Here is a 25,498-nt window from a genome sequence, read left to right on the forward strand (position 1 = left end):
TTTTTGGCTGTATTTCTTTTTAAGTATTGCTTAGGCATTGGATGTTTCAACCAAAGTATTTCAGCTCTGCCTTCCATTTTAAAAATAAAACTGAATGAATCAGTTAAATTTTTTTTAATCAAACTGTTCAGACACCTCAAAGGCAAGTGGGACTTGTACCTGGATGATCTTGCAGGTAATGGTGTTCCCATGTATCTATTGTTCTTGTCCTTCCAGATGGAAGTGGTCATTGGTCTAGAAAGTGCTACAGAATCTTGTGTTCCATCTACAAGATGTGCAAATTTCAACATGTTACTACTGTGCATTAATGGTGGAGGGAGTGAACATTGTCAATCAAGCCAGCTGCTTTACCTTGATGTCAAGCTTTGTTTGTTGGAGTTGCATCCATTTTGCCAGTTTTGTTGAAGTCGTTGGGTTTTTTTTTGGTGTATAGTGCCATTCCTGCATTTGATCTTTTTAAGCAGCTTGCTTGCTTACTTCCAGATTTTTGACTCAGTATATTAAGTACCTGATTTGTCTCCTTTTGGGTCCTCAGCCTCATTGAAAGAAGTTCATTTTTTAGATTAGATTACATTACAGTGTGGAAACAGGCCCTTCGGCCCAACAAGTCCACACTGACCCGCCGAAGCGCATCCCACCCATACCCCTACATTTTATCTCTAATTCTGTGGTGATTTAATATTAAGGGTGCAAACAATGTAGTTAGGGCAAGGAAGGTGCCATTATGTTCTTTGTGGTACATTTGCTTAAACATTGGTGCATGTTGAGCAGAGCCTTTTGGAGTTTATGGTCATTATTAAGTACTTGAACGGTTAAACATGGAAATTGAAGTTACTGCCAGCCTTTATGCTTTTTCATAGTGTCCTCTTTGAATCCTAGACAGAAACCTTGTGAAAAACTAACTGCGAGCAGAATGGGTCATATTCTGGTCATCCCTACTTCTTGCTCAATAATAGTGCTCTTTTAATTTCCTTATCCAAAGATCAATTGACTTCTGCCTTGTGTGTTGATCAGCCCACAAAATTCCAAAAACATTGACATCCCTTGATGAAACTTTATTTTTGTCTTAGTCCTATGGCTGGGGGACAATAACCCTTTGACAGTAATTTGCTTTTTATTTTTAATGTTGGAATCTGAAACCCTTTAAGACCTTTTTATAAACAGGGAAACAGCATCCTACGGTTTACCCTGTCGAGGCTTCTCAGAAAATTTTTAGCTGACTTCATTACATACACATAACACATCACCTCCTGATTTAAGTGTTAATGAATACACCTTTATTCTACAATTGATGTATTCTTTTTAGAGGGACAATATTGAAAAATAATGTGGCGAGCTTGGAGATAAAAGCAACATACAGCAAACTTGTACAATTTTGAGTCTTTTATTCATTTGTTCACAAATTCTTCCATTCAGAGATTAGTTCCTGATCATGTGTACACAACACATTTCTTATAATTGTTACACTTTATTCAGCAAAACTATTCAATATTATGTGTCTCTAGAACTCTTCATTCTTCAGAAACCTTCATTCAAAATGAACACAAAAATTAGAATTTGATACCAGTTTAGTTTAAAAAGCAATGGTGTAGGTAGTTGTGACAAATATGTATTATTGGAACTTTGGTTAGAAGTTTAAAACTAATCCACACTGAAATCACAAACAAAGTTATATGTAAACCAATCTAATTGACAATTTAAACCAGGTTCTCTACTGGTTTCTGCCAATATTTAGATGTGGCCTTCTGCATTTTGACTTCCAATGATATTGTAATAAGAAAGCCAGCCATCTAGCAATGAAAAGGAAAAGCAACTGTGCATCTCATTAGTCACACTGAAGGATTTGAAATTAAATCTCCTTCAAATCTCAATATTCAAGGCAGTAATTTCTAAATCTCAAATTTTAAAAATAAAGGAATCAAATTACACAATTGTTTTACACATGCCCGACAAATTCATTGACTAATGCAGACTATATTTTTAGCAATAGAGGAATTGTGTTGGGCAGGTATGAGTATCCATGAGAGAGTATCTGTATTTGTGTGAGTATAAAAGAGTATAGGTCTGTGAGATGGGTATGAGTGTGTATGTGTGACCCTCTCATACACACACACACCCACAGATGCACTTGACACTCACTTATACACCTACACACTCACAGACACTCATATCCACCCCCACCCACCCACACGTAAGTTTGTGGGGTGAATTTTTAGTTGCAGAATTACTTTTTATTTTTGCTCAAAAACTGCATGAATCCATGTAAGGTTCTGTTAATTTCCTTATTAGGAATAGAAGCAGTCTGAACATTGGGGCACATAATGTGCCTCACATTACCTAAGTTGACATGACATTTATCGTTAAAGTTCACTTGAGAATGCAACTTTAAAAAAAAGTTCTGGATTTACATATGAAAGATATGAAACCAATAGAGTCATTCTAAAAGATGAGAGACTTAAACAATCCAGATCTCTCTCAATATATCATTTCAGTTGCATCACTGTAAACTTTTGCTATAAATTCTGTGTCTTAAAATCGTGTACTCCACAATCACCTGACGAAGGCGCAGCGCCCCAAAGCTCGTGCTTCCAAATAAACCTGTTGGACAGTAACCTGGTGTTGTGTGATTTTTAACTTTGTCCAACACCAGCACGTCCAAATCACAAAATTTGCTGATTCAATGACATGACATATTCACCCAAACACAGTAGAATACAGGTACAGTTTCTTCTATGTTGTTGCATAATTTCGCCATCCCAAAAATTAGCCTAGAGAGCCTGGCTCTTGCCTTCTTTCTTTGGCAATAAGATAAATCTGAACATTATATTCTCGATTAACGTTCCTTCTAAACGGAGTGGCGACTTTGAGGTAACACACTTGGCGTGGCGCCGCATCGATATCTGGTTCCGGAAAGCGCTGCAACTCAGACATTCAGAAACTGGACAATAAAATTAGAGGGAATGTAGCTCCAGCTAACCAAGATTCTTTTACAATTGAAACAAGACATCTTGACTCTTGCACTAGAGTCAGCTCGTGATACTATTTGCTTTCGTAATTCCTTCCAGCAAGTGCGTTAGTTTCAACCGTAGAAAAAGTACAACCATGTCCTTTTGAACAGTGGGAAGGGCTGGTGACTGGCGGCAGTACTCTTCTTCCCATCACATTAACATTACGCCTTTCCAAACTACATACAGGCTACTTAAAATCGAACCTAGACTTAATTTTACGTTAAAAAAATCACACAACACCAGGATATATAAGGGTGACAACCACCGAAAGCTAGTGCTTCCAATTAAACCTGTTGGCGTTGTGTGATTTTTAAAAACATTTGTACGCCCCAGTCCAACACCGGCACCTCCAAATCTTCATTTAATGTGGCAAGCTTATTTCATGCCCCCCTCATAAACGCAGCAACTTTGCGCCCTTCAATAAAGTTTGTGACTGAAACCAAAAGCTGAACAACAATGTTGGGATTTTTAAAGTGTAACAGTGCCTCGTTTGAGCATAAATAACGGAGAATTGAACATCGCTTCATTGCTGTTTTACCACATTAATCTGGGTCACTGTCTCATTACAAAGAGCTTTCTATAAACCCTGACACGTGATGATGGTTAATGCCCTCCCACAGCCTCGGTTGCAGGTTATTTCCGGCTTGTGTCAAAGTTGGGAAGTGGTTTAATATTTCCCAGTGATTTAACTGACCGCTTCGTTTTCTGTGCCTTCGAAGAAGAGTAGCATTAGCATAAAGAGTTCGCTTTTGAATGGAACGTGCGTTTTACGTTCTGTCAGACTGTCGGTAGGTAACATGAACCAGGAATTCCTGACGCCTCCCCCCAAGTGGAAGCAAAAATAGAAAAAAAAGTAGTTTAAAACAAATATTCCGAGATCTCCAGCTTTGAACTATCAGTAATATGTTTATTTCGGAGAATTTGATGACGTTACAATTAATATCGTCCCTTTAACAAATATCGATCCTATTGTGTACCTTCCACTGATGAAGGCTGGGTAGCTCACAGTATAAAACATCCGTATTAAGTGAACTATCCGCCCACTGTCAACTATCACGTCTGTTCATACAATAACATTGTATTCATGCTTTTCCTGTGAAGTGGATTTAATCTAGCCCGGGGATAGTGACTTAGTGCAATCATATGGAAATTTTGAACATTTGGTATCCTCTGCAATTTCCAAAGTGTTAAAAATCCTGTATCTGAGCAATAACAAAACCCCACCCTAATTCTAGCATTCATTTTAAACATGGTTCAAGATTTGATGTTCACAACACGCCCTGATTAAGGATAAGTGGCCTTAGGGCGTATCTGTTTTCCACTAGAAATGGTTGGATTTTATTTTAAAGCACATAGCTGCTTCCCACATCAATATTTTAATGAAACTCTAATTGTAAAAGTTGGTAAAATTTGTTATCGTTAGTATTTTCAGAAATTATCGATTGATTAAAGGGATTCACAAGGAATCAACACAGCATGATTTTAGTTTCAGAGGGAACGTTATGTAGGGCTCTGAAACTTGGGAGGTGACCACCTAGTAGTTTTATTGCTGAACTGTTAATCCAGAGACTCAGTAACATTCTGGCGACTTGGGTTCGAATCCCGCCACAGCAGATGGTGGAGTTCAATAAAAATACCTGGAATTAAGGATTTAGTGATGACCATGCATAGATAGCTGGAAAAATCCATCTGGTTCGCTAATGTCCATTAAGGAAGGAAACTGCTATCCTTACTTAGTCTGGCCTACATGTGACTCCAGACCCACAGCAATGTGGTTGTCTCTTAAGTGCCCTCTGAGCAACTAGAGCGAGGCAATAAGTGCAGCCATCCCATGAATACATTTTAAAAAGTGGTGGTTTGAGGGCAAGGTCCATCACTGGAGTGCTTGTAGAGAAAAAAGCCTTATAAATTGAATGATGTTTTCTTCTGCTTTGTATTTGTGTTCACGTTTTGGGAAATGAAAATGCAGGGTTACTGTAATAGGGTTACTGTGGTTTGGATTTGTACAACTTTTTCAGCTGTCAGAAGAACAAAGACCAAAGAAAATTTACAGCCCAGGAACAGGCCCTTTGGCCCTCCAAGCCTGAGCCGATCCAATCACTGTCTAAACCTATCGCATCTGTATTCCAAAGCATCTGTATCCCTCTGCTCCCTAATTACTCATGCATCTGTCCAGACGCATCTTAAATGAATCCACCGTGCCTGCCTCTACTACCTTTGTTGGCACCGCATTCCAGGCACCTATCACCCTTTGTGTAAACAACCTGCCACATTATCCCCCGTGTGGGCGGCACGGTGGCACAGTGGTTAGCATTGCTGCCTCACAGCGCCAGAGACCCGGGTTCAATTCCCGCCTCAGGCGACTGACTGTGTGGAGTTTGCACGTTCTCCCCGTGTCTGCGTGGGTTTCCTCCGGGTGCTCCGGTTTCCTCCCACAGTCCAAAGATGTGCAGGTCAGGTGAATTGGCCTTATTAAATTGCCCGTAGTGTTAGGTAAGGGGTAAATGTAGGGGTATGGGTGGGTTGCGCTTCGGCGGAGCAGTGTGGACTTGTTGGGCCGAAGGGCCTGTTTCCATACTGTAAGTAATCTAATCTAATCTAAAAAAAAACCTTTAACCTCTCACCTTGAATGTGTGACCTCTCGTTATTGAATCTCTCACCCTGGGAAAAAGCTTATCTCTATCCATCCTGTCTATACCCATCATGATTTTGTAGACCTCAATCAGGTCCCCCCTCAATCTCTTTTTTTCTAATGAAAACAATCCTAACCGACTCAACCTCTCTTCATAGCTAGCACCTTCCATACCAGGCAACATCCTCGTAAACCTCTCCAAAGCCTCCACATCCTTTTGGTAATGTGGCAACCAGAACTGTAGTATTCTAAATGCGGCCGAACCAAGGTCTTGTACAATTTAAACATGACCTGCCAGCTCTTATACTCAATACCCTGTCTGATGAAGGCAAGCATACCATACGCCTTCTTGACCACTCTATCCACCTGTGCAGCCACCTTCAGAGTACAATGGATCTGAACTCCCAGATCTCTCTGCTCATCAACATTTCCTAAGGCCCTTCTGTTTACAGTATAGTTCGCTCTTGAATTAGACTTCACACTTACCTGAATTGAACTCCATCTGCCACTTCTCCGTCCAACTTTCCAGTCTATCTATATTCTCCTGTATTCTTTGACAGTCCCCTATGCTTTCTGCTACTCCACCAGGGTGTTTTTCAACAAATTAATCTTTTTAAATGTTCAATGCCTGTCATTGGTAAAAGTGGTTGGCAATTTGAGTATTTGTGCAGGCAAGTCCTACTAATGGCAAATTACTCTGATACTCTGTTAGAGGGAGAGGTTTTGGCCAAGAACTCAATAGGAAGTTCTGTGCTTCATTGTATACTGCAATCACCTAAAATTCTTCTAAACTCCAGATAATATAGTCTTAGTTTGCTCAGTCTCTACTTGCTGACAATTCCATCCCAGGAATTATCCTTGTGAATGTTTGTTGCATCTCACATAAAGCAAACATGTATTTCCTTCGGTATGAAAACTGTATACAGTACTCCAGGTGTGGTCTCCCCAATCCCTTATACAATGCTAGTAAGACTTCCTATGTCACAGCTCCTGTGCAATAAAGGACAATGTAAGATTTGCGTTCCTAATTCAAAAGCAGAAATTGCTGATGAAGTTCAAAAGGTCTGGCAGCATCTTTGGGAAGACAACAGTTAACGTTTTGGGTTTGGTTGCTTTCCATCAGAACTCCTGATGCTGCCAGACCTGCTGAGCTTCACCAGCAATTTCTGTTTTTGTTTCAAATCTCCAGCATCCACAGTTCTTTGGTTTATATTATTGCATTCCTAACTGATTGCTATATCTGTGCATTAGATTTCTGTGTTCAGTGTGCAAGGGCACACAATTCTCTCTGAAACCACATTTAACAGTTTCTTATTTAAAGCAAGTTCAATAAAGATTAGTGTAAAAGTGTGCAAAACGTTTCACTGATAGCATGTCTGCAATTGTTTTTCAGAGAAGAATTTGATGATGGATGCTTACACTGTATTAAAGGTAATTGGGGAAGGTTCCTTTGGCAGAGCTCTTTTGGTCCAAGCGCATAATGAAAGTCAGCAATATGTCATGAAGGAAATTCATCTTTCAAAGGTAAATATGATGTGAGTTTTCATGAAGATGATTACGTTGTCACTTTATTTTTATTTCCATTATCCATCTGAAGGCAAAGATATCATTTAGCTTTGTTCTCAATACAATTTATAGAAATTGAGAATTACATTCCATTGGACTTGGATCAGCACGAATTATCATTTGTGGCAGCGAACAGTTTTAGAGCTGGTAGTCATCCCACTTGCATTCTCAAAAAGTATGTTTGTTTTGTTCTTCTGGTGATTTTATCATAATGTGCATCAAACAATAAAGTGGCTAGATTACTTTCTTTGTCTCGGGTGAACTACAAAAAGAGCCAAAAGTTGTTCTTGGCTATGTCACAATTTATACTCCTGGACATTTGGAGAGACGTTCCAAGTTCCAATTCCTTTTCACATCTCTGGACATGCCAAAATTGTTAAGTCATTACACATTAAGTATTGGTACTGTTCCACTGACAACCAAGCTGTGTATAGCAATGAGATAGTATAGGTTCAGGAAAAAGATATTGGTCAGGAATTTGAAGAAGAGTTACTGATCTTCTTTGAAAAGTGCCATGAGATCTTCTATAATGAAAACTGAAATTGCTGGAAAATCTCAGCAGATCTAGCAGCATCAGTGGAGAGAAATCAGAGTTAACATTTCAGATTCAGTGACCTTTCAGAGTCCAGTTTAGACTGTATCAAGTTAGCACTAGGTAGAGGATGCACATCCTCTTGCTATTGCATATCATTTAAGCACATAATTCATAACCATATGGCTTATGATTTAATTGTAGCAAAGTTACAAGTTCTGTTCTAAAGCTTTAATGATACATACAATATGGACCTTTGGGGGAAAAATGATTCTCGGTGTTTATTTTTCAGAACAAGGCAATGTGCTATCTATTTTCATTTTATCTTATTTATTTAGAATCCTTCTGGATTACAAAGATCGCGGAGGGAAGCCATCCTCCTTGCAAGAATGAAGCACCCCAACATTGTTACATTTATAGACTCATTTGAAGGTGAGAAATTCATGGAATTAATTATCTATTCTTCACACTTCCTTCTCCAATATTGCTCTTTCGCTTGTTCTAGTGTTCATTCCTCTCCTTGCTGTTTTCCAAAGTGAATGACATGCACAGTATTCACAGCACTAAGACAGGCCGCTTGTCTAATGGGTCCATGCTGTTAACACGTGCTGCAGATAAGACACCTCCCGTCTTTCTTTAGCTAACCTTTTCCATTTGTCTTTTCAATTCCTTTTTCTCCACACATTATCTAAACTGCCCTTATATGTATCATTGATGTTCGTGTCAACCATTCCTTGTGATAGCTAGTTCCACATTTGAAGCACTTGCTGTGCAAAGACGTTTCTCCTGACTTCCCTTTTGATTTCATTAGTGACTCAATTATATTTACTGGCACTAGTTCTGCTTTCATCCACCAGTAGAAAAATCTTATCAAATCAGTCCATAATCTAGATCTCTGACATAAGAACACAAGAAATAGGAGCAGGAGGAGGCCATTTAGCCCGTAGAGCCCTCTGCAAATGAATGAAATCTTGGCTGTTTTAGAAAAAAGAACAGTACGGCACAGAAACAGGCACTTCAGCCCATCAAGACTGTGCTGACACATGATACTTTTCTAAACTAAAAGCCTTTACCTCTTATGTGGTTTCTGTCACTCTATTCCCTGCTTATTCATATATCTGGCAAGATACCTTTTAAACATTGTTATTATATACCCATCCAACACCACCTCTGGCATCGCATTCCTGGCACTTAAAAGTCTCTGTGTAAAAAAAGAACGTGCCTCTCACATCTCATTTAAACTTACCCTGTTTTACCTTAAGCCAATGGCCCCTTGCAATTGACATTTCTAATTTTGAGATAAAGATTCCGACTGTACAGCCTATCTATGTCTTTCATAATTTTGTAAACTTCTGTCAGGTTGCCCCTCATCCTGCAATATTCAAGTAGACAAACTTGATTTGTTTTCAGTCTCCCTTCATAGCTAATAACCTCCAAACCAGGCAACATCCTGGTAAACTGTTCCTGTACCCTCTCCTAAGCTTGCACATCCTTCTGCTAACGTAGCAACCAGAACTGTATGCAATATTCTAAATGTGGATTAAGTAAAGTTTTGTACAACTACAACATGACTAAGCATACTCTGTGCCCTGATCGAGGAAGGTAAGTATGCTATGTAACTCTCAACCACCTTATCCACATATATTGCCACTTTCAGGGAACTATGAACAAGCAAAACTAGATCTATCTGTGTGTTGATGCTGCTAAGGATTCTGTCATTTACTGTGTACTTTCTTCCTGCGTACGATCTCCTAAAATGCCTAACATTTGTCCAGATTAAGCTCTGTCCAAATCTGCTATCTATATCCTGCTCTATCCTCTGGCAAACATCCTCACTATCTGCAGCTCCCCCATTCTTTGTGTCAGCTGCAAACTTACTAATCAGATCTTCCAAATCATTTTTATATATATATATATTGCAAACAACAAGGGTTCCAGCAGTGATCCTTACAGAACACCACTGGTCACTGGTCTCTACCCTTCCACCACTACTCAGTCTTCTATGATTAAGTCAGTTCTGTATCCACCTTACCAACATACCGCAGATCCAATGTGACTTCACCTTTATATCAGTCTGCAAAGAGAGACCTTGCCAAAGGTCTTGCTAAAGTCCACATTGATAATATCTACCGCTCTGCCCCCATCAATCATCTTGGTCACTTGCTCAAAAACCTCAATCCAGCTTGTAAGACGTGTTCTTCCCCACACAAAGTCACGCTGCCTATTGCTAATAAGTCCATAGTTTTCCAAACATGAGTAAATCCTATCCCGAAGAAACTTCTCCAATAATTTCCCTACCCACCGACATTTGCTTTTTATTCATTCATGGGTTGTGGACATTGCTGGCTGAGCCAGTATGTATTACCCATTCCTATTTCCCATGAGCCAAATGTTTTAGGTCATTTCAGAACATGTGAAATGTTAACCATGTTCATACGAGCCTGGAGTTACACGTAGGCCAGACTAGGCCAGGATGGCAAGAGGCATTTGTGAACCAGAGGAGTTTTTAGGGTAATTGACAGTGGTCAGCATTAGACTGGATTTTAATTGCAGATTTTGTTGAATTTAATTTTTACCATCAGCCATTAATAGTGGGATTTTGAACCCTGTTCTGGATTATGAGTCATGTGACATCACCATTATCCTACTGCCTCCCCATCTTCTATGTCAACAATACTTACTTGCATTATCCATTGATGATTTTAATATGTGGAACTCTATGAATCTCAGTCTCAAACATACTCGACAACTGAGCCCCCACAGTTGTCTGCAATAGAGAATTCTAAGCAATTCGCTATCGAGCAAGTGAAGAAGTTCCACCTTATTTTAGTCCTAAATGGCTTGCCCTTTCATTTGGAGCCTCTAATCTTTTCTTCTAGTTGCCACCCCACCCTGACCCATCCTGCACCTACCCTGTAAGAATTTTGTATGTTTGAATGAGATCATCTCTCATTCTTCTAAAACATGAGGTAATATTTACTGTTTTCTCACAGGACAAATGTTTCCTCACATTTACTGTTTCCTCCGTTCTTCCATTTCATGAATTTTTGCAAACATTTGTTGCTCTCCATCTCTGGTACGTCTGTCTTTCTCTTGCATAAGGAGATCAAAATTGAATACAATTGCAGCAAGACATCTTTCTTCTGTTGTCAAAACCCTCATGTTGTTAAGGCTGTTTGCCTTTTTAATTGCTTGCTGGATCAGCATGTTAACTTTCAGTGTCTCACGACTAGATACATCCAAGTTCCTTTGAAGTTCTGATGTGGAGGTGCCGGTGTTGGACTGGGGTGGACAAAGTTTAAAAATCACACAGCACCAGGTTATAGTCCAACAGGTTTATTTGGAAGTACAAGCTTTCAGAGTGCTGCTCCTTCGTCAGGTAACTAGTGGGGCAGGATCATAGGACAAAGAATTTATAGTAAAGGATCAAAGTGTCAGACAATTTATGCGATGTATTGAACAAACCTAGATTGCTGTTAAGTCTTTAATCATTTAGAATGGGGATGCAGGTTTCAATTGATTAATATGTAAATCCCAGAACTTCTTTCAAGTCACAGTCCCAGGATAACTGAAGGTTTTATCAGTATATAAGGAAAAGACATCTCAGCTCCGAGAATACATTACAGGTGTGAGGTTACAGTCTGTCTGTATCCCAACCTTGAGTCAGACTGGTTTTATTTCCAAAGTAGGAATTTATAAACAATCACATGGACTGACAGCCTGCTTTTTGAACACAATAGAATGTATCTGCAAATACAAATCTGCAAATGCAAATTCACCCCATAGACTTATATGTGTGCACGCGCATGTGTGGGGGGAGGAGAGAGGGAGAGAGTTCGCGTGTGTACGTGTGTGTACACATATACGCGCATGCCATTTGTCAAACCTTAAACAGACCATTGTTCACAGCCAACTACCCAGCCTTCAGGAAAACACCGACCACAACATCATACAACCCTGCCATGGCAACCACTGTAACACCGTATCAGAGTGTTGACATGGATACTACCATCACATGTGGGAATGCCGTCCATCATTTGTGCGGCAGGTACTCATGCGACTCAGCCAACATTATCTAACTCATACAGTTAGACAAGCATGCCCTGAGGCATGGTATATTGACAAAACCAAGCAGACGCTACGACAATAGATGAATAGACACCAATCACCAGACATCCCCTCCCAGTGAGGGAGCACTTCAGAGGTCAAGGAGATTTGGCCTCAGATCTTCGAGGACCATCTTCCAAGGCTGACTTTGGATAAGCAACAACGCAGAGTTGCTGAGCAGAGGCTGGTAGCCAAGTTCACTCCCCATGAGGATGGCCTCAACTGGGATGATGGATTCATGTCACACCACAGGTGACCCCACCACACTATATGCTCTCGCACACATACACACACTCTCTTATACATGATTACACACAGACCCACTCTCGTACTCTCTCTCTCTCCCACTCTCTCTCACTCACTCACATACTCCATCACACGTGTGCATACATTGTATCATATGCACACACGTAAGTCTGTTGGATGAACTTGCATTTGGGATTTGTATTTGCAGATACATTCTATTTTGTTCAAAGCACACACAATCTGTAGGCAGTCAGTCCATGTGGCATTTCATAAATTTGTGTCTTGCTTCAAACTGCTAATGTTTGAAGTGACTTTTAAAATTTATGTGCTGTTGTTGTGAGACATGTCCATAATCACCTGCATTCAGTTAAATTTCTTTTGCTGCTGTTTTCCACACCTACATTGGTGTGTAATATTTATCAAATGCTTGAAACTACAATACTGAGCCAACAGGAAAATTATTTGCAAACAGTTCACTTTTGGTATAGGCTGTGTGAAACAACTTTGGCATGAATTAATCCCGTTGATGAAATATTTATCATTGTTGTGAGAAATGATGAAGGAAGCTAATAAAACAGTGGGGAGAGACAAGAAAAAAATTACAAATAATTAAAACTTTGAGAAATGGTGGAGATAGATTATTTTAATTTGGATGCAGATTAAAGCACATTTCAAAATTAATGTATATTATGAAAGTAATGTGAAAAAACAATTAAATATTACTGCTGGTGAGTTCTTAAATATATTTAGGGGAAAAGAAATAGATAAAGTTATATTGCTATGCATGAACTGCTCTCTAGTTCCTCTTTGGTGAAAAATTTCCTCTATTTAAAAAAAGAATTACTCTATTTTTCACCATTTCATGCTCTGGAGGCCTGATTCATCTTACAATGAATAATTATTCTTTTAAAGTAGCAACCATCAATGTACATACACAGTGAGGCTATAACTATCAGGGAAGATTGAAGCAACTACATGGGACTCTTTTCTGTTGGAAAAATTATTCAGAGGTGGATGAATTCTGACAGTGTTGATGATAGATGTGGAGAAGATGTTTCCATTTATTGGGAATCCATAATGAAGGACAGCAAAATAACAAAAAATGCTCCCATAAATTTGAGTAATTTGTAAGAAATGTCTTTATTCAAGGAATGGTGAGAATGTGAAATTCACTGCTAAATAGAGTGATTTAAGTGAATAACATAGATGCATTTAAAGGGAAGCAACTTGCTAAGTGCACAAGGAAAGAAAGAGGTGGAAGGACACATGGGTAGGCTTAGATAAGGCGTGCTGGAAGGAAACTCCTGTGGAACAATAACATACAGCTAAAACCCTGCAGATGAATAACAGGTGTAAAAGTCTGTTTCTGGAATGTTTTTTCTACTTTGTACTTTGCGAAAAAGTATCATGGTTTTGGATAAAAAGAGTCCTGTGGAAATAAATTGTTGCTTTGACAACTAGTTAATTTAGGATTTCACTATTTACATATTTAATGTTATGATTTTTTTTCCTATTGCAGCTGAAGGGCATCTTTATATAGTGATGGAATTCTGTGATGGTGGAGATCTCACGCAAAAACTCCTGCAGCGAAAGGACAAACTATTTCCAGAAGAAACGGTATACATCCTGTGATAAATGAATGAAACGTAATCACAGACTTAGAGGAGCAGGATTCACCTGCGTGAATTGTTGTGTGCCTAGTTCCAGCTACACTTGCGGGTTGTCTGGAACTGGCCATATTAGATTGAACGCCGGGAAACTGCAAGATTTCCCCCTCCTCGTTTAAACGCCCTTGTTTCATCTCCATCTTTGTGGGGATGGACCTTTCTAATTGGGCACTGTTCTCATGGGATAGCTCACTTAGCAATAACCCCTTTTTGCTCCTCCAACTTGCTCTCTCTGTAAACCACACCCCCCCAAAAAAAACGCAGACATATACTCTGAGACCACCGGGTTGCTGGCTGTCCAATTGGCCAGCAATACTTACAGACGTTTACACTTTAAAGGGACAGCAGTTCCAACATCTGCAAATTAGTTGCCAGATGGCAAAAAGTGGCTGACACTGGGTTGTCCTAGCATTCCGGTCAGTGTTCCCAGCTTACTAAGAACATCTGTGATTGTGTCCACTTCATTCATTGCAATTTTGATATATGAAACATTAAAAAAAATTTTTTTGCTCTTTTATGTAACATTATACTACAATTGAAATATTTATATTTTAAGATTAACCTGAACAATCGGTACAATTTTGATAATTGTAAATTATTTTAAAACTTAGGTTTATAAAATAGTAACTTGCACAGAATCCAGAGTGCCTTTTTCATGAAGTACTCACTATTAGAAATTGACAGAGGAATTATTTTGTTGTTTTGCTTTTAACAGATATTGAATCTGTTTGTACAAATTTGCCTCGGAATGAAGCACATACATGACAAACGAGTTCTACACAGAGATATCAAATCCAAGGCAAGTATTTCATTCTACAGAGAGAAAAAAAATTAAAATAACTGTATCTCTTTATTAAGAATAACAAAATAATTGCTTGTGTTCTGGCTAATCTGATGGGATATAAAGCTAGATTTATCAAGCTCGGCCTTATGTGACTTAAAATTTGAAATTAATGAGTTTGGAAAATCTATCGTGCTTAACTAGTTTGTTTAATTCTTTCATCAAGAGTCTTAATGGAGGCATTAGCTTACTTTGTGTAACTGGACAATTGCCTCAATTAAAGGAGCTGACTGAAGTCTTTAACCAGTAAATGCTAGAGAGCAATAGCTAGCTTCTAATTGCACTTAAGTATTATATTTCATTGGATTTTATTATGAGTATCTTCAAACAATATTTTGAAGTTTTGTACTGTGCTTTGTATGGTTTTCTATATGTTAGTCCGTGTAACATATCACAGAGTGACTGGTTCTTATTGAGTCAGATATCTGGACATTTAATAACAATTATGTACACAAATGTGGCATCTCAGAGTTGCATAAAGCGTCTGAGTTAAATGATTGCTTAGGTTACTATTATAGATATTTTCTAATCAACCTGTTAATACACACCTCCAGAGCAGGTGAGACTTGAACTCAGGCCTCTTGGCCTAGAGGCAGGTACACTACCACTGTGCCACAAGCACCTTAGATTTATACGATATTATATACATAGTTGATTAGCTGGCTAACAGTCTGGATGACTGCTTGCAGTCTAACCAACTGACAGTGATTGAATGTACATAGAGTAAGATAGAGACCTCTTAAATGAGACCATCACAAATTGTGATGTCATTTGGTTTTCTTAAAGATCTGTGCAATAATCTGACCTTGCAAAAATCAAAATGATGTTTACAATATCAAAAAAAATCTGAAACAGATTTTACATCTCTGTGGTACCCCTTTGTGACTGTGTGTTTAACTGTGTCACCCTTGAGCTACATGAGATGGAAAGGTACACTAAGCTACAAATCAGGTTTAATCCTGATTTGTGCTGACATAGCTGGCTAGCCTCAGTTGAATTGCCAGTAAGATTATTGTCCTATGTTATCCTGTCACTGGTCAGCTTGTTGCTGTAAAATGTTGCAGTTACCCATATCTTTTTCAGTTTGCTACACTTGCTATCATTAGCCACGTCTCAGGAGAACAGAGCAATTCATAACAGAACATTATCTTATTGTTATGTCATGTAAACACTATTAATACTAACACTATTGTTAATGTATAAATTTGTGTGTTAATAATTACCTTACACCCAGTCTTGAATGATGCCATTTGGTCCACCTAACCGCATACTACCATTCAAAAGTCATATCATTGGGCAAAACATTCAAAACTGCTTTGAAACTATATTGTTCTTCATATCTTCATTCCATTAGTACAAGAATTTTACTTGCCCCACCTAGTCTTTGTTCGGTTCACATGCTTGAGTTCAGTCTCTATTTCGTTCATATTCACCTTCACTAGAGTAAATAACTTGAGTACTGCAGCTACTGTTGCACATCATCTCCTCACCAGCCATCATCACTGAGAAGGGCAACGGCAGCAGAACATGGAAACATTGCCCCCTACAAGTTCCTCTCCAAGCCACTCAGCATTCTGACTTGCAACAATATTGCCATTCCTTCAGTGTCCCAGTCAAAGTCTTCAAACCCCCTCCCTGACAACATTGTGTGTAACCGTACACTAAATGGATTGCAATCATTCAAGAAGGCAGTTCAACAGCATATTCTCAAAGGCAGTTAGTGAAGTGCAATAAATGCTGGTCCAGCCAGTGATGTTCACATAACATGAATGCATTTTCTAAGAAAAGCTGGCATCAAAATTCACTTTTGTTATCTGATTTTAAATTGCAGAACATATTCCTCACTAAAAATGGAGTGGTTAAACTGGGAGACTTTGGATCTGCACATCTACTGAACAGGCAAGTTTACTCACGATTACATGAGTGTTACTGGGTTGATGTATGTTAGTGCAAATTTGTTTTTGTAGAGCCCTAACAGCTTAATAAGTAATACTCTCCACATCCCATATAATTCTGTATTGCCGTTCTGTATAAATGGATTTATTTTCTATCATAATTGTCTGCTCTTCATTAAAATGTTTCTTTCCTCTTTACAGTCCCATGGCCTTTGCTCATACCTATGTAGGAACACCATATTATGTATCTCCAGAGATTTGGGAGAATAAACCTTACAATAACAAAAGGTACAAACATATTTGGGGAAGGAGGTGATGGATGGGAAACAAAATTCTGTAAGAAGGACATAGTATACTTACTGCACTGGGATAGTTTTTTTAAGCATTCCAGCTGCTAACCCGGGAAGGCAGTGGTCAAATTAACCAGAAAAATTCACTTACTTTTATAAAGATGATTGACAAGTACATTTACAAACACTTTTATCAGATTTTGTACTCATTCACTCAACAATTTCATAGCTGGAATATCCTAGGACAGGTAGCTCCAATTACATTTTTAAATGCATTGGATTGACAGCAAAATAAAATTACATCATTTAGATTCTGCTTAACAATGAGAGACATCATTCAGGAGATAGGATAGCACAGCGTGATGTCACACTTTACCTTGAGGAGATGGCTCAAATTTATTATTTTTGGACGATTGTAGGCAAATTGGAGTATATAAAACTGGCCTCCAACATCGGCTTAAATTCAGCTAAAGTGGGATATCTTCCAATGCTAAAATTTCTGTTTTTATTTTAACATCTCTAGAACCATTGTTAATGTGCTCCTTATTAAAAGCTATATTGTTGTGCATGATGATGAATGAACATATAATATTTACATCCAGTGGAATGAAAACTGGTTGTGTTTTGTTAATGAAACGTGATTAACCAGTTGAGATAGATGGATTAAATCACAATCGATTGTGTATGAAGAAGCTTGGTCATGAAATGATTAACCAGTGATTCTTACTGGGAGGTACAAATGTGGATTTTGTTTATAAACTACAGTACCCTTGGCTGAGATTCATTCTGTAAACTCTCTGTTAGGCCTCTTTTTTGACTGAGGTTCTGGGTGATTGCAGGACCAACTGTAGCTATACCCTAGTAAGAACTAGCAGCATCTGGAAAGCAAATGCGGAAAAGTGTTTATAGTGCACATTGTCACAGCATCCTCCTTAGAACAGCTACTTGAAAGAAGATAATATTTTTGTAGATAGCAATGTAGAACTCAACCAGTGAAGGTGTAAATGTGCAAAATTGTCTACTTTCTACCTAACTATAATACAATAAGTTTTTTTTTTGTTGTAATTCAATTTGTAACAGATTCTACTTTTACTTTTTTAGTGATATTTGGGCCTTGGGATGCGTCTTGTATGAACTCTGCACACTACGGCATCCTGTAAGTAGCAGTTTTCTGAAGAACAGTTCGCAACTCCTCTGCTGCAACATCAACAATATTTAGCACTTTTAATGTTGTGATACATCCCAAGGAGTGGCACAGTGGTTAACACTGCTGCCTCACAATGGCAGGGACTCTGGTTCGATTCCAGCTTTGTGTGACTGTCTGGGTTTCCTCCAGGTTTCCTCCAGGTTTCTCGCACAATCCAAAGATGTACAGCTTAGGTGCATTGGCCATGTGAAATTGCCAAATAGTGTCCAGGATGGGCGGCTAGGTAGATGAGCTGAAAATGTGTTGCTGGAAAAGCGCAGCAGGTCAGGCAGCATCCAAGGAACAGGAAAATCGACGTTTCGGGCATAAGCCCTTCTTCAGGCTTATGCCCGAAACGTCGATTCTCCTGTTCCTTGGATGCTGCCTGACCTGCTGCGCTTTTCCAGCAACACATTTTCAGCTCTGATCTCCAGCATCTGCAGTCCTCACTTTCTCTCGGCAAGGTAGATGAGCCATGGTAAATTCGGGGCTACAAAAATAGGGTGTGGGTCTGGGTGGGATGTCCTTCGGAGGATCAGTGGAGACACAATGGGCTGGCTTCTATCTGCACTTCAGAGGTTCTATGATTCTGTGACTTCCCAGAGGTATTATAAAATAGGTCATGGAGGGAACTGAAAATCTGGATGAGAATTTTAAAATCATGATGTTACTTGACCAGGGTTCAACGTATATTAACAAGCACAAGGATGAGAGGGGAATGGAACTAGCTGTGAGTTAAGACAGGAGTAACAGTATATTGGATAAATCCAAATTTGTAGCCACTAAAATGTGAAAGATCAACCAGGAGTAGGTTGGAATAGTTGTGAGCAGAGATAGTGAAGAGGGTTAAATGAGTTCAGAGTGGCTGGTGGAGGATTTAAAAAGAAAATCAGAACACATTTCAATTTTAACCACACAGAGATTGTCTTTAAATACAGAATCTGTAAAGATGGTGTATAATGTAGGGAGGAAGTGAGGTCTGCAGATGCTGGAGATCAGAGCTGGAAATGTGTTGCTGGAAAAGTGCAGCAGGTCAGGCAGCATCCAGGGAACAGGAGAATCGACGTTTCGGGCATAAGCCCTTCTTCAGGGCTTATGCCCGAAACGTCGATTATAATGTAGGGAGGTCAAGACAGAAGCTTAAAAAATGTCATCCAGTCAAAAAACTGTTGCTTTTAAAAAATCTATTCTTACAATCTGTTATTCAGTCAAAGTGTCTTACAACGCTCCATTGAACACATTTTTCCAGAAGTGCAGCGCAGATCATGTTTCGAGTTTACATTGTAAAAAGTAAATACCTTTTTTTTGTATAATGCAAATAAAGTGTTCAGTTCTTTTTTTTTTAATCAGTTCCAGTCTAATAGTTGGAAGAATCTGATCCTGAAAATCTGCAAAGGCACCTACACTCCAATTCCAAGACATTACTCCTATGAACTGCAATATATCATAAAGCAAATGTTCAAAAGAAATCCAAAGGATCGTCCCTCAGTCAGCACTATTCTTGCTAGGAATTGCTTTGCAAAGCTTATTAACAAGTTTTTATCACCCGAGGTGAGACATATTCCAATAGTTTTTTCTAGTTCGATGAAGAGTTATTTATGAAATATCTTACTTGCTTTAGATTTGCTTTTTGATTTCCAACATTTGAGGATTAATTTATAATTTCCATTCTTCGCACTTCTTTATTTTTGGTTTTATTGTATTAGTTCTTGTTTACAGGAACAGAAATAGACTATTCAGCCCGTCAAACCTACTCTGCATTTAATTGCGTCATGGTTTCTCTTTTGTGTTGCTTGTTCATGCTATCTCCATATTCCTTGAATGCTCCAGCAATCTTTTGATTACTGTCTTGAACATGATCAGTGACTGAACTTGCACAGTCCTTTGGGGGAGGCAATTCCAAAACTTATCACTGCTGAATTAAGAACTTCCTCCTCATCTCAATCTTAAATGACCTACTTCTTGTCCTGAGATTATGTCCCCTGGTTTTAGAATCACCATCCAAGGGAAACATCTCACCTACATCCACAATGTAAGGGATTTGTAAGTTTTATGCAGTCACTGCTCCTATTTTGAAACTGTATAGCATCCAAATCTGGTTTTCTCAATCTCTCTTCATAAAACAATCCTGAGATTTATCTGATGAACTGCCATGACACTCTGTTGATGGTAAGTATATCTCTGTTTACTTAAAGGGTCCAGAACTCCTCGCAGTACTCCAGGTGAGGTCTCACCAACGCTATAATCAACTGTATCAAGACATCTTTACTTGCACGCTCAAATTCCTTTCTAATGATAAAGTAATCATTTAATTTCTCCACCATTTCACTGTTCTCAACTTTAAATTCTCTTCTACCCACTTGTAATGGACCTAAAACATAAATTGCTGGAGAAATTCAGCAGGTCTAGCAGCATCGAAAGAGAGAAAAGTAGAGTTAACATTTCAATTCTAGTGACCTCTCATCAGTACTGTACTCGAAACGTTAACTCTATGTTTTACTCCACAGATGCTGCAGATCTGCTGAGTTTCTCCAACATGTTGTTCTGGCTTCAGGTTTCCAGATCTGTAGTTCTTTGTTTTTATCTTGAAAGGACAGAAAGCAGGAATTGGTCTCAAAGATGGTAGAGCCAGAAATCGCTTGGAGGTCTCATGTAATGTAAGACACAACCATATCTTGTGTTGACTGAGTGACAGGGTCTGGTTTTGTAGCCTTTGAAGGGTGTTTGCAGTGAAGGCCGAATGATGACACTGTTCCAGTGGCTCTCCATGGATAGCGAACCTGGTCGAGGAAGTGGTAGTGATTGGGAAATGTGCTGGCGTTGGTGGTGTGTAGGGGAACAGGCACAGCAACAGCTCTGGTCCCTGGGTATACCTGCCAGGCAGTGCAGTGGCTGCAGAGAGTAGTGGGGTGAGCATGGTAAATCAAAGATGTCATCAGTGGTGCATGTGTTTGCAGCTGGTTGACATCATAAGTTGCTTCTGGGCATGAACAGGGGCTTTCAACCTTTTTGTGAAATTCTATCGTGTTATGGTCCATTCTTCCAAAATGTTCTTTTACAACAATGTTATTAATTAGCCCTTTTTCATTACACAATACTAAATCCAAAATAGCTTAATTCATAGATGTCTCCTCAATATACTGCTCCGGAAATCCATCTTGTACACAAACGAAGAATTCATTCTCTATAACATTAGCTCTGACTTGGTTAACTCCGTCTGTGTATGTTGAAATTGCCCATTTCTATGGCATTACTCAAGTAATGCGCATCTCTAATTTCCTGATTTTTATTGGTCAAAATTACCATTACACTTCCGTAGCATGTAAGCAATTTTCCCCAGGGTTTGCTTCCCTTTGTTGTTTCTTAGTTCTACCCAGACTGATACTGCATCTTAACCCTTTCACTTACCAATGTACTACTCTCATCCCTTATTACAAGTGCTGCCACAACAACTTTTCCTTTTTCGCTTATCCTCCTTAAATACAAATATTTGCGGACAGTTAAATCCTGATCATAGTCACCAATATAAATCAAGAAATTAGAAATGCGTGTAATATGGGTAATGTATTAATAGTGGGCAATTTCAATTTAACCATTGACTGGGTTAACCAAATCTGTCCTAAATCTAGGGTATGTGATCAGTGTTTGGAACAGTATGCTGAAGAACTTCTATGTAATGGAAATTATATCATTCCCATTTACTTCAAAGTGTGAATTCAAATCATCAGTCTTTTCAAGAATATTGTCTGTTCTGATAGAGTGCATTTACTTATACTACTTGGACATTACTCTCTATTACAATTTGAGTTTTGCATGAACTTCATTCTGTTTTTGCTTTCTACTTTTCACTTCCTTTGAGCCAATTTGCTTCTCTAGAATCCGAGCTTACTCTCAGTTTTTTCTTAATGATTTTTCAATCTGTTCTTCCAGATGGTAAAGAAAGAGTTTTGTGAAGTAAAAATCAAAAAGAAAACAGCACAAGATAAACCCAGGAGGACCACGAAAGGTATTAAAGCATTTCAGAAACTAATTCATCGGAAATAATGCGACATGATGTTCTATTGAATAAGTCGTGGAATTAATCTTTATACAAGTTTGCAAATTTCAATCCATTTCAGCCAGTGTACCAAGTAAATATGAAGATGTCTCCTCCAACACAGGTGGAAGTGCATGCATGGTTTGTATGAATTATTGGTAAATATGCTTTCATCTTTAATTACTGCAACTTGCAAAGTACATATCGCATATAAACATTTGAATAACAGATATAAAGAATTTCAATCTGACCATGATTCTCCCTCCTAAACATTATTGTGTTTCCCTGCTAGAAAGTGTGGGTGGAGGATTTACACAACCCATTTTAATAGCCTCTTGATGTTGACTGTTTGAATTTGCACATCAGAAATTGTCAGTTGGTTGAAGTACTGGAGGGACATGTCTGCATTTGGGGAAGATGTGCAGACATTTTGAGAGTGTTGTGACAATGCTTTGGCTTTAAAGATGTATTTTGTCCTGGTTTCTTTTAAGAGAGAGATTGATTGAGAGATACCGAGCAGAATGTTAACGTAAACAGTTTGTGAGACCTTGGGTTTTTTTTTTAAGTTGTAACAGTAGAAGCAGCCTGGATGGGCAGGTCTCACAGAACAGGATTTCTAGTCGTCTTAGTTTCTTGGGTTTGATTTTAAGCAGAAGCTGGAGTTCTGAAGAAGTAGAAGCTATTCTTCCCCCTCTCCCAGTTACAGCTAGAAGTTGGTGTTTCTCTTCCTATCGTGGGCATTGCATGTGAGATAATCTGATTTCTCAATTTGCCTTTTTGCCAAGGAATATTTTTCTGGGATGTTACTATATTGGAACAGTTAATTAGCAATGGTTAGTGTTAGTTTGTTAAGTTTTCCAGTAGAGTTATGTTATTCTAAGCGCTTCTTTCCTTTGTATTTTAACTTTAGTGTTTGAATAAATTATGAATGCTTAACGTTGAGTAGTTTGATCAGTCAAATTGCATCTGGAACACAACACTTTACATTTGCCTTTAAAATAAGAACAAATTAGGGTCTAGGCAACCTTCTTAAAATATCTTGAGGGGGTCTGGTCCAGAACAATAGGAAAATCTATAAAAAAAGTAAGCTACATTGTCTATGAATTGCGTGAGTCTCAAAAGCTCAGTTGAGATTGTTTATGTAAAAGATTGAATTATCACATTTCATATCATACTGAATTGACTAACATAGATCTTCATGCTTGATGAAATACTACAGAACATTTGCTGATCAACTCCATTTTGTATAACTGCCTAGTGTTGTTATTTTTCCCACTACCATTAACAATCCAATTCCTCCAGATGCATTAATTTATTTCATCCATTATTACAAGCATTACTGTTAAGGCAAAAATGAAATAAAAACTGTGAGCAATAAATTTAAATCAGGAGATTATTGTCATTCTGAAAACTTCTAACAATAACTTTACATTTCTACCCAAGCCTAAATATTTCCCTCATCTTGACCCTCTTATTTTTCTCTTCCTTTTTTTAAGCGTTGGGGTTGCCCATGATTCTCAGTTAACATAAAATGGCTGCTTATGGTTTTTATTTGACAAAAAAATGGCTGAAGAAGATTGTTCTCTGAAGCAGTAATTTACACAGTCAGAATTGTAGCCTTTGTACTCATAGTAACCAGATAAGATATAAAGTGTCTCATAAAAATCACACAATGGGATGTTTTTAAGAAGAAGCAAAAATTAGCCACTGCTTATACAGTGATGGTTTGATCCTTGGAAGCACTGATAGCAGCCCTTCTTGCAAGTTAATTTAAAGTTTTCTGTTTAGTATATGATAGAAGGAGAAAGAATCTTGACTCAGATTAGTTAAGGTCCCTTGGGTGATTGTAATCACATATACACATAAATGTATAAATAATAGAATTTTAAATGTTACTGACATCAAGGGATTTAACTGAATTCCTGTGGACAGAGAGCCTTAGATAGAAGGGAGAAGCCAACACTCTACAGAGAGAATTGAATAATGGGTGCAGAAGTCAGCTGTATTGGAATTTAGTTGAATAAGATGTACTGTGAATGACCAAGGATAGGTGATAAGAGCATCTGCAGATCATGGCAAGATTGATCACTGAAAATCAGAAAGGTCACACAGTCACATGATTGACGTGATTGGATGTGTATGTAATCAATCAATAATGTGATTGATTTACAGTTGATTTGTAAACAGTATGATGGGCTGAAAACAAATGTATAAAAGTTTATATCTTCCCTTTGTTCAGTGAAGAAGCTTCTGGACCTACAGAGGCTTCCTTCCCACTGGTATAACATCAATACACTGTTTAATATTGGAAGTGAGGTTGGAGTGTTGAATTAGGCATTTTGTCATTCTGCCCCAACAATCACCATGATTTAGAAACTTTAAACATTCAGTATTTCCCGCTTTAGAAGGGCAGGACTATACATATCCTAGTCAGCATTACTGATGTTTCCTGTAAAACATGGAGAGTAGCTGTAGCAAACAAGACTACCCATTATGTACAATTTGGACTTGCTCAGTACATACTTTTTGATATGCTCATCACCTGAGTCTACTGGTGTAGAGTGAAGGTAGCTGTCACGTTGGTAAATAGATAGCAGATCTTTAAGGTCTAAAGTGACAACAAGTTTCACATTCTGCCATAAGATGTCAAGTCTCATTGCCATAGCAGGATAATTCTGCTAAAATATTGTAAGAGATGTGTAGCATGAGAGGTGATTTAAGTATGTCAATTTTGGAATATGAACTGTAAGTCAGGTCCCAAATATTAACAGATACCAGCATCAATTTGCTGTCCAATTTGCAATGTCCATAGGAACAAATGCTTTATCAGTTGGTGAGGCAATTTATTTAAAAGAAAACTGAATGAACTGCGGGTACTATAAATCAGAAACAGAAATTGCTGGAAAAACTCAGCAAGTCTGGCAGCATCAGTGGAGAGAAATTAGAGTTAATGTTTTGGATCAAGTGATCTTTCCTCCAAACTGGCCATTTTTTAAAATGTTGGTGTTTTTGTTTGATATTGTTTCCTTTTTTCTGTGTGACATGATATTATGTTCTAAGGAAACCAGAGAGACTTCACCAGATTTTAGAAAATGGAATCCAGCAGAAGGAGAAGGCATTGTCAAGAGCCTAGCTCAAAAAACATTAGAAGAAACAGCCTCTCAAATGGAAGGTAAAGAGTTCTTTAAAGAAACCACTCTGTTGATAATGTCCAAATGTGGCAAATTACACTGGCATTGTTTGCCATCATCAACAATAATGAAGTACCAAGCTTTCACTGTCACTTCTCATACTTATATTAACCCTGATATTTGTATGTTATTTCGCTGTAATTTTATTTCCTTGCTGAAAGCACTCTGCATGACATACTTGATCTTTTTCATATTTACATCTTACCGTTTTTCCTTTCTTGTTGCTATTTTACAGTTCTATTTTGTGATGTTTGTTAATGCTGGCAGTACAATAAGTTAATTATTATACATTAATTAACTT

At 38.3% G+C, this 25,498-nt stretch overlaps 1 protein-coding gene across 3 annotated transcripts in view; it reads left to right on the forward strand.

Moving 5' to 3' along the window:
• Positions 1-3,663: 3,663 nt before the first annotated feature.
• nek3 (NIMA related kinase 3) overlaps positions 3,664-25,498 on the forward strand; it is a 29,826-nt gene continuing 7,991 nt past the window's right edge. Inside the window, exons 1-12 of one of the 3 annotated variants that reach the window (XM_043692144.2) lie at positions 3,664-3,796; positions 7,034-7,164; positions 8,077-8,170; positions 13,611-13,708; positions 14,474-14,557; positions 16,431-16,498; positions 16,696-16,782; positions 17,886-17,940; positions 19,321-19,521; positions 21,901-21,976; positions 22,089-22,147; positions 25,067-25,178. In XM_043692144.2, the coding sequence (XP_043548079.1) occupies positions 7,045-7,164; positions 8,077-8,170; positions 13,611-13,708; positions 14,474-14,557; positions 16,431-16,498; positions 16,696-16,782; positions 17,886-17,940; positions 19,321-19,521; positions 21,901-21,976; positions 22,089-22,147; positions 25,067-25,178 (1,054 nt within the window). In that variant the 5' untranslated portion in view covers positions 3,664-3,796; positions 7,034-7,044. Of the gene's footprint in view, positions 3,797-7,033; positions 7,165-7,359; positions 7,382-8,076; positions 8,171-10,974; positions 11,118-13,610; positions 13,709-14,473; positions 14,558-16,430; positions 16,499-16,695; positions 16,783-17,885; positions 17,941-19,320; positions 19,522-21,900; positions 21,977-22,088; positions 22,148-25,066; positions 25,179-25,498 lie in introns of those variants that run through there. The other 2 variants (XM_087988300.1, XM_043692145.2) reach the window with 2 other exon arrangements.

The sequence above is a fragment of the Chiloscyllium plagiosum genome, unplaced genomic scaffold (genome assembly GCF_037043375.1).
Source record: "Chiloscyllium plagiosum isolate Xiang-an unplaced genomic scaffold, Cpla_swu_hap1 HiC_scaffold_6, whole genome shotgun sequence".
NCBI lineage: Eukaryota > Metazoa > Chordata > Chondrichthyes > Orectolobiformes > Hemiscylliidae > Chiloscyllium > Chiloscyllium plagiosum.